This window comes from Anomaloglossus baeobatrachus, chromosome 7 (assembly GCF_048569485.1).
Source record: "Anomaloglossus baeobatrachus isolate aAnoBae1 chromosome 7, aAnoBae1.hap1, whole genome shotgun sequence".
Classification (NCBI taxonomy): Eukaryota; Metazoa; Chordata; class Amphibia; order Anura; family Aromobatidae; genus Anomaloglossus; species Anomaloglossus baeobatrachus.
The window spans coordinates 19,951,806-19,966,781 of record NC_134359.1 but is presented as its reverse complement, the minus strand read 5'-3'; the positions used below and the strand labels follow the sequence as shown (position 1 = coordinate 19,966,781).

Genomic DNA, 14,976 nt, shown 5'->3' with positions numbered 1-14,976 from the left:
CAATGCGGCACTAATTAAAGTCTATGCAGGAAAAACGCAACTGGCAGCAAAAAAAAACGGTTGCGATTTTCCTGCAAAGTGCCGGATTGTGCCGCATTGCAGAAACCGGAGGTGTGAAAGCAGCCTGAGATGCTCCTGTCCGGAGAGCATCAGGCCATGCCGGGCGATGCAATGCGAAACTCTCGCGAGATACGCGCAAGTGTGACCCTAGCCTTATCACCATTTAGGGTCCGTGCGACAGTGGTGAGCGCTAATAATTCTAACTCTAAACACTATAAAGCGATAAAAAAAAAATGTTTGCTCACCTTGTGGGAAAAATAATCTGATATTTTATTAGTGCGGAGATTTACACGAGACATCAAATGTTACATCTATTATCTTTAGATCTTATTACTGTTCCTAGAGAAAGGGAGGTGAGGAGCTTGTGTGTTCTTTATACATATTTTTTTATAAGCACATACAGTAGAAACCCTTAGTTTTCCTCTGCTCTCTATACAGACACATCTGCAGGTTTTTCCCTCCCTCGCTATACAGACACATCTGCAGGTTTTTCCCTCCCTCGCTATACAGACACATCTGCAGGTTTTTCCCTCCCTCGCTATACAGACACATCTGCAGGTTTTTCCCTCCCTCGCTATACAGACACATCTGCAGGTTTTTCCCTCCACTCTCTATGAAGACACATCTGCAGGTTTTTCCCTCCACCCACTATAAAGACACATCTGCAGGTTTTTCCCTCCTCTCTCTATAAAGACACATCTGCAGGTTTTTCCCTCCTCTCTCTATAAAGACACATCTGCTGGTTTTTCTCATTATCTGATATGAAATCAGAATAAATATTTCCCATGTTAGGTCAAATAGGAACCAAACTTATTTATATTTGCCAAATCCCAGAATAATGAGAGAGAATATTTGAAAGTATTTTATTACTTTTTGCAGTCAGAAGTGATACACGTGAGACCTCCAGGACTCCCCATTCTTAATGACATCGGCTTGGTGCTTGACTTCCTTGTCCGACTGTAATATAAATTTGGAGGTCATCAGACGCCTCCCTGATGAATTTTACTTTTGTTCATTCACTTTTCATTTTGTTTATTGATAAAAATAAACTATTAAAGGGAATCTGTCAGCAGATTTTTACTGTGGAATCTGATAGCAGCGGAATGTAGGGGCAGAGACCCTGATTCCAACAATGTGTTACTTTTTGCGCTGTTTTTTTGCTCTTCCAGTCCAATCAGTGTTTTATCAGCAGGACATTATCACTTCAGGACAAGCTGCCTCCTGGTCCTACCCTGCCTCAGCAATAATAAGAAGCTCTCTGTAACTATACATTGTACACAGGCAGCTGCCAATCAGCGGTGTAGATGAGGTTATACACAGCTCAGCAATCTGAGCACTGCTAGATCTGTAGCAGAGAAATTTGTGACTTTATCATAACTGCTACACCCGGTGAACTGACAAACCGCAGGAATCAGGGTCTCTGTCCCTACATCATGCTGCTGTCAGATAGCTGAGCATAAACGTGTTGACAGATTCCCTTTTAACAGTTCTATTTTTGAAAGCCGTCTTATTTTGTATCATTTTATTCCACACCTACCTAACATTTTTGACCAGTCCTGTGCCCTGATCTAATTCTGCAGTGTTACAATGTATCTTCAGTGCCAAGAAACCCACAACTGTATTTACATCCCTAACAGGCACTGATACCAGCCGCTCCTCTTGTAATGCTCCTGCTCTATTATAATGATTACACGTTACTGGCCCTTTAAAACCAGAGTGGAAATATTTGATATAAACTGAGTGCAGGTCACATATTAGCTTCCTTTTCTCTATGGACAGCTCTGACAGGTCATCAGCCGAGGATGCGGACACATCACACAGACAAAGCCTGAGACCTCTGGGGGCCACAGTGAGTATGTCTGCAAATATCATAACAACAGTATTATAGTAGTTATATTCTTGTACAAAGGGGCGTTATTATAGTTATTATATTCTTGTACATAGGAGCAGTATTATAGTAGTTATATTCTTGTACATAGGGGGCAGTATTATAGTAGTTATATTCTTGTACATAGGGGGCAGTATTATAGTAGTTAGATTCTTGTACATAGGGGCAGTATTATAGTAGTTAGATTCTTGTACATAGGGGGCAGTATTATAGTAGTTATATTCTTGTACATAGGGGCAGTATTATAGTAGTTATATTCTTGTACATAGGGGGCAGTATTATAGTAGTTAGATTCTTGTACATAGGGGCAGTATTATAGTAGTTAGATTCTTGTACATAGGGGCAGTATTATAGTAGTTATATTCTTGTACAAAGGGGCAGTATTATAGTAGTTATTTTCTTGTATATAGGGGCAGTATTATAGTAGTTATATTCTTGTATATAGAGGGCAGAATTATTATAGTACTTATATTCTTGTACATAGGAGGCAGTATTATATTAGTTATATTCTTGTACATAGGGGGCAGTATTATAGTAGTTATATTCTTGTATATAGGAGCAGTATTATAGTAGTTATATTATTGTACATAGGGGCAGTATTATAGTAGTTATATTCTTGTACATAGGGGGCAGTATTATAGTAGTTAGATTCTTGTACATAGGGGGCAGTATTATAGTAGTTATATTCTTGTACATGGGGGCAGTATTATAGTAGTTATAATCATGTACATAGGGGGCAGTATTATAGTAGTTATATTCTTGTACATAGGAGCAGTATTATAGTAGTTATATTCTTGTACATAGGAGCAGTATTATAGTAGTTATATTCTTGTACATAGGGGCAGTATTATAGTAGCTATATTCTTGTACATAGGGGGCAGTATTATAGTAGTTATATTCTTGTACATGGGGGCAGCATTATAGTAGCTATATTCTTGTACATAGGGGGCAGTATTATAGTAGTTATATTCTTGTACATAGGGGGCAGTATTATAGTAGTTATAATCATGTACATAGGGGGCAGTATTATAGTAGTTATATTCTTGTACATAGGGGCAGTATTATAGTAGTAATATTTTTGTACATAGGGGGCAGTATTATAGTAGTAATATTCTTGTACATAGGGGGCAGTATTATAGTAGTTATATTCTTGTACATAGGGGCAGTATTATAGTAGTAATATTCTTGTACATAGGGGCAGTATTATAGTAGTAATATTCTTGTACATAGGGGGCAGTATTATAGTAGTTATATTCTTGTACATAGGAGCAGTATTATAGTAGTTATATTCTTGTACATAGGAGCAGTATTATAGTAGTTATATTCTTGTACATAGGGGGCAGTATTATAGTAGTTATATTCTTGTACATAGGGGGCAGTATTATAGTAGTTATATTCTTGTACATAGGGGCAGTATTATAGTAGTAATATTCTTGTACATAGGGGCAGTATTATAGTAGTAATATTCTTGTACATAGGGGGCAGTATTATAGTAGTTATATTCTTGTACATAGGAGCAGTATTATAGTAGTTATATTCTTGTACATAGGAGCAGTATTATAGTAGTTATATTCTTGTACATAGGGGGCAGTATTATAGTAGTTATATTCTTGTACATAGGGGGCAGTATTATAGTAGTTATATTCTTGTACATAGGGGGCAGTATTATAGTAGTTATATTCTTGTACATAGGAGCAGTGTTATAGTAGATAACCACATTTTATCAGTTACATTTTATTTTTCACAGCCTGGAACATTTTTAATGTAGATGTCAGGAAATGTAATGCAATATTTTATTACATGACATTTCCTTGCAATATACAACTGATAATGATTCTTTCGTAGTATCACCTTCTAGAATCTAATCTAAAAAGGGAACTGAGACTCGGTTGATAGAAAAGGTAAATTTGCGTCTCGTGGTTAGTGTTTAAATGTGCCACAAAGTCTGACATGGTTGTCACAGGATTCCTCCAAATAAAGAGAATGTCGTCAATGTAGCGACCACAGCAGACCAGGTCATGAGACAAAATATTGCTTGTATCCTACAGACGGGTCTCCTCCAGAGATGCCATGTATAGTATTACATTATATAGTAAATGCATTGAAATCGCAGGTTCAAGTTTCCTAAAGGGAAGGAAAAGGAAGTGAAAAAATCATAAATAAAATGTCAAAAAGTCAAAAAATCTTTTTCCACAACCAAAAATGAAATAAAATAAATAAAAAAAATAAAAAATAAACACAGTATTATTGCATTTATCAAAATTCATAATGTAAAGAATAAAAAAAAGCTGTTTTTTTTTTCAACTAACGCATGGCGTCATTCACATTGACAACTCGTCTCACAAAATACAAGTCCTTATAAGTCTACATTGGAAACTAAAATTAAAAACTTGTGGCTCTTGGAAGAAAGGGAGGAAAAATTGGAATTGCAAAGAATAAAATCGTCTGTGTCCTTTAGGGGTTAAGTCTATTCCAGATTCTGATGGCGTCTTGGAGATTGTGCCTGAAGAATCAAGCTCAACTGAACCGAAATTGAAAAGCAGCTTGTTTAGGTGGTGATGTGCAAAAATTATTTTCAACATATTTTTTTTCTTGTTAACCAAATCTATTATATAATGGAACAAATTATACATAAGTCCAAACAAGATGGGAATGTCCGGCCATCATACCGCTCAGGAAGGAGACGGGTTCTGTGCACCAGAGATGAATGTGCTTTGGTCAGACATGTGCAGATCAACCCAAGAACAAAAGCAAGAGACCTTGTGAAGATGCTGGCGTAAGCTGGTAAGATTGTGTCATTATCCACAGTGATAAGAGTCCAGTAACAACATGGGCTGAAAGGCCACTCTGCCAGGAAGAAGCCATTACTCCAAAAGAAACATAATAAGGCTATGTGCGCACTTACCGGATTTTGCCGCGGATTTTCCGCGGATTTGCTGCATGTTTCGCTGCAGAAAATGTTCATAACATCTCTGCAGTGAATCACCAGCAAATCCTATGGAGAAAAAAAATCCTGTGCGCACTGGGCGGAATTTGACAGCTGCATGTTTTGCTGCGGGAATCCCGCAGCAAAAACAAGTGCATGTCAATTCTTTTCCGCACATCGCTGCGGGATTTCACTCTATTGACTCCAATGTTAATCATGAAATCCCGCAGGGAATAACGCAGGCAGCAAATTCTGTGCGGTTCACTGCGTTTTCCTGCGTTATTCCCTGCGGTATTTCGCGGTTTACCTCCGGTAATGTACATCGCTTGTCTGCGGTTTGCAGGGAAGTGATGTCATTACAGGAAGAGGAAGCAGAGCAGAGAGTAAACACACACACATCACACACACAGACATAGATCACATAGACACAGACACATAGAACACACATAGAAAGAAAACGGAAATATAGAAAACAAAGAACGTGGGCTCCGCTGTATTTTTACCGTCCAGCCGAGGTAAGCACACAGCGGCGGCCCGGTATTCTCAGGCTGGGGAGGGAGAGGGGCAGGGTTAATGTCCCCCGCCTCACTCCCCCTCCCGCAGCCGAGAATATCAGCCGCAGCTGCCCCGGCACTGTTGCATGCAATATGCGGCAGCACCGGAGTGTCCTCGGCTCTTCTTGCTGCCGTGTAGCAGTGGCAGCAAGGTAATACAAGGGGTTAATGATGGTGGGGGACCACCGCCATTAACTCCAGGCTTGATCATGGCAGCGTCTATGTGACAGCTGACATGATCAACCCGTAAGTAAAGTGAATAAAACACACAGAAAAATCCTTTATTTTAAATAAAACAAACAAGCCTCGTTCACCATTTTATTAACCCCTCCCAAACAAAGCTCCGGCGTAATCCACCGCTCCGGCGTAATCCACAGGTCCTGCGCTGCTTACATCCAGCCGCGACTGTCACAGACACAGCGCTGAATGAAAGCAGCAGACAGCAGAGGTAATTACTGGTCATTTCCCACGGCCGGTAATGTGAACTCACTGCCGACCGTGGGAAATGCAGCGATCTGTCCTATCTATCTATCTATCTATCTGTCTGTCTATCCCTCTATCTGTCTGTCTATCCCTCTATCTGTCTGTCTATCTATCTATCCCTCTATCTATTCTTCTGTCTATCTACTATCTCAGAATTAAATGACTTTTTTTTTTTTTTTTTCTCTTCAATGTGCTTTATTGCATTGAATGCAATAAAGCACATCCCAACCCGCACGCGGCAAAACCGCGGCAATACCGCGAACAATACCGCAGTAAAACCGCAGCAAACCGCGGCAAACCGCATGCGGTTTTCGGGTGCAGTTTCCCTCGGTTTTTTACCGCGGGTGCGGTAATCTTTGAGAGCATGCGGAATTTTCTCAAGGAAATTTCATTTCCCAGTGCGCACATAGCCTAAAGCCAGATTAATGTTTGGAAATACACACAGGAACAAAGACCTTCATTTCTGGAGACGTCCTGTGATCTGACGAAAATAAAATTGAGCTGTTTGGCCATAATGACCATTGTTATGTTTGATGGAAAAAGGGAGAAGCTTTGAAGCCTAATAACACCATCCCAACTGTGACACACGGGGGTGCAGCATCATGTTGTGGGGTTGTTTTGCTGCAGGAGGGACTGGTGACTTCACAAAATAGATGGCGTCATAAGGAAAGAAGATTATGCAGCGATACTGAAGAAACATCTCAAGACATCAGCCAGGAACTTAAAGCTTGGGTGGAAATGGGTCTTCCAAATGGACAATGACCTGAAGCTGCTGCCAAACTGGTTACAAAGTGACTAAGAAGAACAAAATCAATGTTTCAGTCTGATTCTCACTATTCTAATTTCTTTTGAAATAAACAAACAACATTTTATTACTGCTTTTAGGGTTTAATTTCTACAGTGTTCTGTTTGTGGTAGCAAAAAAATAAATAAAAAAACACTTCTATATTCTTGTACATAGGGGCAGTATTATAGTAGTTATATTCTTGTACATAGGGAGCAGTATTATAGTAGTTAGATTCTTGTACATAAAGGGCAGTATTATAGTAGTTATATTCTTGTACATAGGGAGCAGTATTATAGTAGTTATATTCTTGTACATAGGGGGCAGTATTATAGTAGTTAGATTCTTGTACATAAAGGGCAGTATTATAGTAGTTATATTCCTGTACATAGGGGCAGTATTATAGTAGTTATATTCTTGTACATAGGCGCAGTATTATAGTAGTTATTTTCTTGTACATAGGGGGTAGTATTATAGTAGTTATATTCTTGTACATAGGGGCAGTATTATAGTAGTTATATTCTTGTACATAGGCGCAGTATTATAGTAGTTATTTTCTTGTACATAGGGGGTAGTATTATAGTAGTTATATTCTTGTACATAGGGGCAGTATTATAGTAGTTATATTCCTGTACATAGGGGGCAGTATTATAGTAGTCATATTCTTGTACATAGGGGGTAGTATTATAGTAGTTATATTCTTGTACATAGGGGCAGTATTATAGTAGTTATATTCTTGTACATAGGGGGTAGTATTATAGTAGTTATATTCTTGTATATAGGAGCAGTATTATAGTAGTTATATTCTTGTACATAGGGGGTAGTATTATAGTAGTTATATTCTTGTACATAGGAGCAGTATTATAGCAGTTATATTCTTGTATATAGGGGCAGTATTATAGTAATTATATTCTTGTACATAGGGGCAGTATTATAGTAGCTATATTCCTGTACATAGGGGGCAGTATTATAGTAGCTATATTCTTGTACATAGGGGGCAGTATTATAGTAATTATATTCTTGCACATAAGGACATTATTATAGTAGTTATATTCTTGTACATGGGGCAATATTATAGTAGTTATATTCTTGTACATAGGGGGCAGTATTATAGTAGTTATATTCTTGTACATAGGGGGCAGTATTATAGTAGTTATATTCTTGTACATGGGGCAATATTATAGCAGTTATATTCTTGTATATAGGGGGCAGTATTATAGTAGTTATATTCTTGTACATAGGGGGCAGTATTATAGTAGTTATATTGCTAGAACAAGGTGGCAGTATTGCTAGGAAAGCTTGAAGTTTTGTTAAACACCTAAACACACACCTTTCCTTGCGCCGCTGCTACTTTGTTCCAGGATGAGCATTCGCCATTTTTCATTGTGAATTGATTTTGCGTTGATTATTTCTATTTTATTGTGGAATTCACCTCTGATATTATTGCTGCTGAATCAATGTCCCCCACTGATACATATGATATTAATGTTTCCCCTCTTGTTCTTCTACATCCAGCACGTCCTCTATTTTTAAGGCTGGGATCTTGATGTGAGGCTGTGGGGACATGGCCGTCCTTGACACTCCCTACCAGAGGCTGGAGGCCTCGTACACGGACTCTCCTCTGGGGGAGGACGACCTCCTGGTGCATGTCCCAGAGGGAAGTAAATGTGAGTACTCCAGTGTCATAGTCTGTCAGTGCTGAAATGTGGCGACCTTCATCTACAAGGACCGCTCTTCTCCTGTACTGATCCTGAGTTACATCCTGTATTATACTCCAGAGCTGCACTCACTATTCTGCTGGTGCAGTCACTGTGTACATACATTACATTACTGATCCTGAGTTACCTCCTGTATTATACTCCAGAGCTGCACTCACTATTCTGCTGGTGCAGTCACTGTGTACATACATTACATTACTGATCCTGAGTTACATTCTGTATTATACTCCAGAGCTGCACTCACTATTCTGCTGGTGCAGTCACTGTGTACATACATTACATTACTGATCCTGAGTTACCTCCTGTATTATACTCCAGAGCTGCACTCACTATTCTGCTGGTGCAGTCACCGTGTACATATATTACATTACTGATCCTGAAGATCATACTCCAGAGCAGCGTTCATAGTTCTATACAGACTTCAGAGCTAATCTCTACCAGCATTCTTTTCTTGTTCAGTGTCTGTAATGAGCTTTCTGTGGTGATTTGTATCCTGTGAAGAGTTTTTTTTAAATTTACCACACTTTCTAAAGTTATTTAATGGGCTCTATCCCTTCCCCTGTATTATAGGGGATGGGAGTAGGGATCTTCTGACACGTCCCATTTAACTACTAGATATGGGCACAGTGTGACTTAGTAATACCTATGTTATACCATATGACATGTGTCTTCTTCTCTCTTCAGCTCTGTGGGATCACATTGAGAACCTCGATCTCTTCTTCTCTACAGTATCCTTTCCACATTTATAATGCAGCTTTCTCATACACTTTGGGACCAATTCATTAATGCATTTGTTGCTTTTGTCCAGTTTTTGGGGCATGCTGGAAGGTAAGAAGATTTTTTTCCCTCTCTAGATGTGGCAGGATAGTGGACATAAGGACCCAGGATGAAAGAAATAGGGATCCAGAACTTCTTTGAATAATGTCACCAGTGGTAATATTAGTTATCAGTACTGTGGGATTTATTCATGACTATTTGGGTCACTATGTAGCGGTGATATGTGGTCTGGTCAGAGTGTGAAGGTAATTGTCCCCTGTACGTGGTATTAGTTGGTCATTATGTGGTGGTAATATGTGGTCTGGTCATGCTGTATTGGTATTTGTCCATTATATGTGATGTTATTTGATCTCTATGTGTTGGTAATATGTGGTCTGGTCATGGTGTGCCGGTATTTATCCCTTGTACATGATCTTATTTAGTCACTATGTGGTGGTGATATGTGGTCTGGTCATGGTGTGACGGGATTTGTCCCTTGTATATGATATTATTCAGTCACTATGTATTGGTGATATGTGGTCTGGTTATAATGTGCTGGTATTTATCACTTGTACGCGGTGTTATTTGGTCAGTATATGATGGTAATATATTGTCTGGTCATGGTGTACAGGTATTTGTCCCTTGTATGTCGTATTATTTGGTCACTATGTGGTAGTAATATGTGGTGTGGTCATGGTGGGCTGGTATTTGGCCATTGTGTGTAGTAATATTTGGTCACTATGTGGTGGTAATGTGTCATCTGGTTATTGTGTGCTGGAATTTGTCCCTCGTATGTGGCATTATTTGGTCACTATGTGGTGGTAATATGTGGTCTGGTCATGATGTGCTGGATTTGTCCCTTGTATGTGGTATTATTTGGTCACTATATGGTGGTAATATGTTGTCTGGTCATGGTGTGCTGGTTTTTGTCCCTTGTATGTGGTATTATTTGATCAATTTGTAGTGGTAATAGGTTGTCTGGTCATGGTGTGATGGTGTTTGTCCCTTGTATGAGGTATTATTTGGTCACCATGTGTTGGTAATATGTTGTCTGGTCATAGTGTGCCGGATTTGTCCCTTGTATGTGGTATTATATGGTCCCTATGTGGTGGTAATATATGGCCTGGTCACAGTGTGCTGGTATTTGTCCCTTGTGTCCAGTATTATTGGTCTTGTATAGTGGATTGTGTTGTGTATGGAGATCACTTGTTCTCTCCGATATTAATAAGGAGAAAATTCTTTATTTCCAATAGATATTAAATACTTGGACGTTTAACCCCTTCCTGTCCTGTGACTATTACACAGTAAAACAGGAGCAAATATTCACTTACAGAGGGTCTCCGGTGAAAACACGTTATTCCACTAAAACGGGAATAATGGCTAATAACAGGTATTTCTGTGTGACCAGCGTCCTATAGAGGCCTGATCCATGCGCAATCTCAGTACTAAGCGATCGCCTCCGCCATGCTCCATGGGTTCTATTGGTTGTCTCCTCAGTAATTTGTACCTGTTTTTCTCCGCATTAAGGGGCTGCTGCATCCTGCAGGTGCATTATCTTCTGATCTGAGCAGGTAAATACTGGCGCCCTCTTCTTTTTTGCTATGTTAAACTGCCTGATACTTTGTTGCAATTTTTGCAACATTTTACCAGAACATCCGACCTTGAGCTATAACATTATTAAACAGATTAATGATAAAAAAAAAAACAAAAAAACAACTTTTTTGTTTTATTTTTTTTGGGGAAAATTCATGTAGAGCCACCTCCATTTTCAGGATGTAGAAAATGAAAACGGATCCGGCTGAAATTAGTTTTAACAGACAAAAAAAGTGGTGTTTGCTGAACTTTTTGGCCAAGAGATCTGTTCTAAGGCTGGACTCACACGAACGTAATAAAAAACGGTCCCATTCTCGTTTGCAAGAGTCGGATGAATTTTTCTCACTTGTCATCAGTGTGCTCTCAGTGTGCTGTCAGTGTGCTGTCCGTGTGCAATCCGTTTTTTTCTCAGCAGCTATTAGTCATTTACAGTCAATAACATGAACATTTACAGTGTTCTATGCTACATGATAGAATTGTATTCATAAAAACGGATGTCACTAGGATGGTCCGTGTGACGTCCGTTTTTTTCTCGCACCCATAGACTTGTATTGGCGAGTCAGAGACGTTTTACGTATGAATACGCAGCATGCTGCCGCTTTTCTCGCATCCAGAATCTGACCAACAGCTCGCACTCATAGAATAACATTGATCCGAGTGTAATGCGAGAATTTCTCGCATTGCTCTCGTCCGATTTTCACGCTCGTGTGAGCGTACCCTAACAGAGGATTACACAACATGTGAACAGAGCCTTACATTTCGATACTGAAATCCTCTCCTGCACCAGTTTGTTACAATGTATCAGCTGTGAAAGGGCTTGTGCTGCTTCTGTGTTTCAGCTCAGATGGGCGTTTGTTACAATGTGTCAGCGCAGCATATTATTCTCCCCTTGTGTTAGTGTATCCTCCTTATCACTGACCCTTCAGGTTTACAACTTGCACCAGAAGAACGGATTCACCAGCACGCTGATCGGCGAGATCTCAGAGTTATTGTGAGTATATTTAACCCATACTTGCCTGGAGAAATGGGCGACCATCTGGATTCCAGGACATGTTGTCCAATCTTCCTAGCCATTGCAAAATCTTCTGAAATCCAGGGTTTAGGAGACTTTTGCAGAAAGAATAGTTGGGGTGTTGTATGAAAAAAGGAGGCTGGTTATAGGAAAACTATGTTCACGCTATGCAATGTCCTCCTGGACGGCACCATTTGGTAGCATTGTGCAACCTCTTAGGCCATGTGCGCACGTGAGTGCATTCTGCACCGCAGCGTAAAGTCACTGCTTGTGCGAATCAGAACGCAGCTGAAAAGCTGCGTTCTGACAGTTTGGTGTCTGCAGAATTGCTGCAGGATTCGTGTGTTCTTGATGCTGCCTCTCCCATTGACAGAGTGCAGAAAGCATGCAGAACGCATGAAAGAAGTGACGTTACTTCTTTGAACGGAGCGTTTTGACAGCATACAAAACGCTGCGATCTAAAAAGCAACGTGCGGATGGAATTTGCACAATCTATATAGATTGTGGCGGGGACGCAGGACGCATGAAAAGCATGAAATTCGGCAACTGGCGCACACAGACTTAGGCCCCTTTCACACATCAGTTTTTTGCCTTCAGTCACAATCCGTTGGAAAAACTGATGCGACGGATCGGTGAAAAAACGGATCAGTCGCATTCATTTTTTTCATCCGTTTCTTCTGTTTTTCGACAGATCTGTTTTGAAACTGAGCATGCTCAGTTTCAAAAAAATGGAATCCGTCCCTGGATTCCATCATTTAACGGATGACGACGGATCCTGCGCCCTTAGGCTTCCATTCTACCAAACGATAGATGGCGATAGATCCGTCGCTGTCCGATTTTGCGACATAGACAAAAAATGTTACTTTGTCCGTTGTCTCCGTCTGATGGACAAAGAATTTTCAATGCATCCCTCGAACGACGGATGAAACGTGAGGCCATCTGTCGCAATCCATCGCTAATACAAGTCGATGAGAGAAAAACGGATCCAGCGGCATCAGTCGCCGGATCCGTTCTTTCAAAATTTGACGGATTGTGTCTGACGACAAAAAACTGATGTGTGAAAGGGGCCTACTCCTTTTTCAGCGGTTTGGGGGATTTTCCTGCACTTTGCTCGGTGGCCTCTGGTTACCTGGTTCCTTCCTTCGCAGGCAGTTCTTCTTCATCGTCAGTTTCAGCACCGTCCTGGTGAGTTGTGTGGATTATCACGTTCTTTTTGCAAACAAGATGGAGAATCACAGTCACAATGAAAGCAACAAGGTGGCGGTGCCGGACGCCTTCCTGCCCCCCGGAGTCTGCAGGCACCGGTCAGTACAATGTTCCCTCCACTCTATGGTCTAATAGCCAATAAAGCTTGTTCAAAAGTTTCAGAACTTTGTATGTTACAGTGATGGAGCTTTATGTCTATAGGCTCAGATATGCTGGAGGCTGCACTGTGGCATCGCGTGGGTGGTATAACCTAGGCCCCGACTTGAAAAAGGGGGGAAGAAAAAGTGAAGAGGAGAAAAAGGGGGGGGTGGGGAAAGAAAATAAAAAAATAAGGGCACCAGTATTTACCTGGCCAAGTCACAGGCACCTGCAGGATGCGGGAGCCCCCTGATAAAGGTGGGGGCAGCGCAGGCGCAAAATACTGATGAGAAAACCACTGCCCCCCAAGGGGCGATTGATTAATATTGACCACAAATAGGGCGCTGTTCACACACATGAAATGGACAGCCCATTAGTGAAACCTATACTATCAGATTAAGCAGCTGCCCAGCACCATACAAGTGCTCCCCATCGGGACAGACCCCTGGTTTACAAGCCCAACTAGCATAAAGATCTCCTGTGCAAAAAAATGTAAAAAAAATATATGCGGTATCAATAGGTTGTGTGACCAGCGCCCTATAGAGGCCTCATCTGGGTGCAATCGCAATACTAAGCAGCCCCCCCTCCCCCCTCCATGAATTATAGGCTGTAACATTTGCACCTGTGTTTCCTCCGCCTTTATCAAGAGGCCACGGTCAGTGCATTAGTGTTTGTGACCTGGGCAGGTAAACAGTGGTGCCATGGGGGGGGTGTCTGTCTGTCTATTTTATTTATTTTTTATTTTTTTTTTATTTATTTATTATGATGATGATGATGAGAGGGGGGACATTTTAATTTTTCTTTTTGTGTCTTTGCTTTTTTTTTTTTTTTTTTTTTTTTTTAATGTTATTTATTATATCTTTGCGTGTATTGCGTGTGACTGATTAAGGCCACACACACACACACACACACACACACACACACACGTACGTTTTTGTACATACCGGTGGCACGGAGACACGTACACCAATGCTACCCTATGGTAGCAGGCGCACACACGTGTAAAGCCACATGGAACGTGTGCGTTTTCAAACACGCTCGACATGTCCACATTTTCTCCGGCATCACGGGTGTCACACTGCCCGCACCCGTACCACACGGATGTAGTGAGGATGTGGTCCCGTGTGACACGCAACGGAGAAAACTGACGTGTCAGAGAAAAAAAAAAAATAAATAATCTTTACTCTCCTTCTCCTGTCTCTGCCGCTGCTGCCACTTGTTGCCGCTCATTATGCTCATTTAATATTCACTTCACTGCGGCCGGAAGCAGCAGCAGCAGCGGGGAGACGGCAGGACCGGAGACCAAAGATCAGCACCACGGACAGCAGCAAGGACCATGTGAGTATGCAAATTACCGGTTCTCCATCTGTTATTGCGGATAGCACACGGGAGAACACACGTGGCCCACACGTACCGGAGACACGTACTTACCTGCACGCAACACGCAGGGAAAATACGTGTCTCGCGGCACGTGCGTGATTTTCACTGATGTGTGTTGGAGGCCTAAGATAAGGATTTTTCACCCATCGGCAATCTCTACACCTTCCACCTCTCTGGAATTGAACATCGCTTCCCCCTCCCCCATCTCATGTATTGTCACACTGGTACAATTATAATTTTGGTGTTTGGTTTTTTTGTTTGTTTGTATTTTCTGAAATATTACATAAAAATTTAAAAAATGTCCACATTAGTTACATAATTGAAGAGAAAAAAAAAAAAGACCTGTCTATCATGTTCAACTAAAGGTTAAAGTGATGGGGAGCCTGCACAACCACCATGCATTACCCAATCCACCCTGAAAACAAGGTTATTCCCTTCTGATCATGAGTGTTGATTGATTCACTGGATCAACACTCAG

At 40.9% G+C, this 14,976-nt stretch overlaps 1 protein-coding gene across 2 annotated transcripts in view; it reads left to right on the top strand.

Moving 5' to 3' along the window:
• Positions 1-14,976, top strand: part of LOC142244973 (autophagy-related protein 9A-like) — a 137,709-nt gene that overhangs the window by 102,700 nt on the left and 20,033 nt on the right. Inside the window, exons 4-8 of one of the 2 annotated variants that reach the window (XM_075317123.1) lie at positions 1,840-1,909; positions 8,211-8,362; positions 9,098-9,141; positions 11,689-11,753; positions 12,923-13,078. In XM_075317123.1, coding sequence (XP_075173238.1) covers positions 8,260-8,362; positions 9,098-9,141; positions 11,689-11,753; positions 12,923-13,078 — 368 coding nt within the window. In that variant the 5' untranslated portion in view covers positions 1,840-1,909; positions 8,211-8,259. Of the gene's footprint in view, positions 1-1,703; positions 1,910-8,210; positions 8,363-9,097; positions 9,142-11,688; positions 11,754-12,922; positions 13,079-14,976 lie in introns of those variants that run through there. The other variant, XM_075317122.1, reaches the window with a different exon arrangement.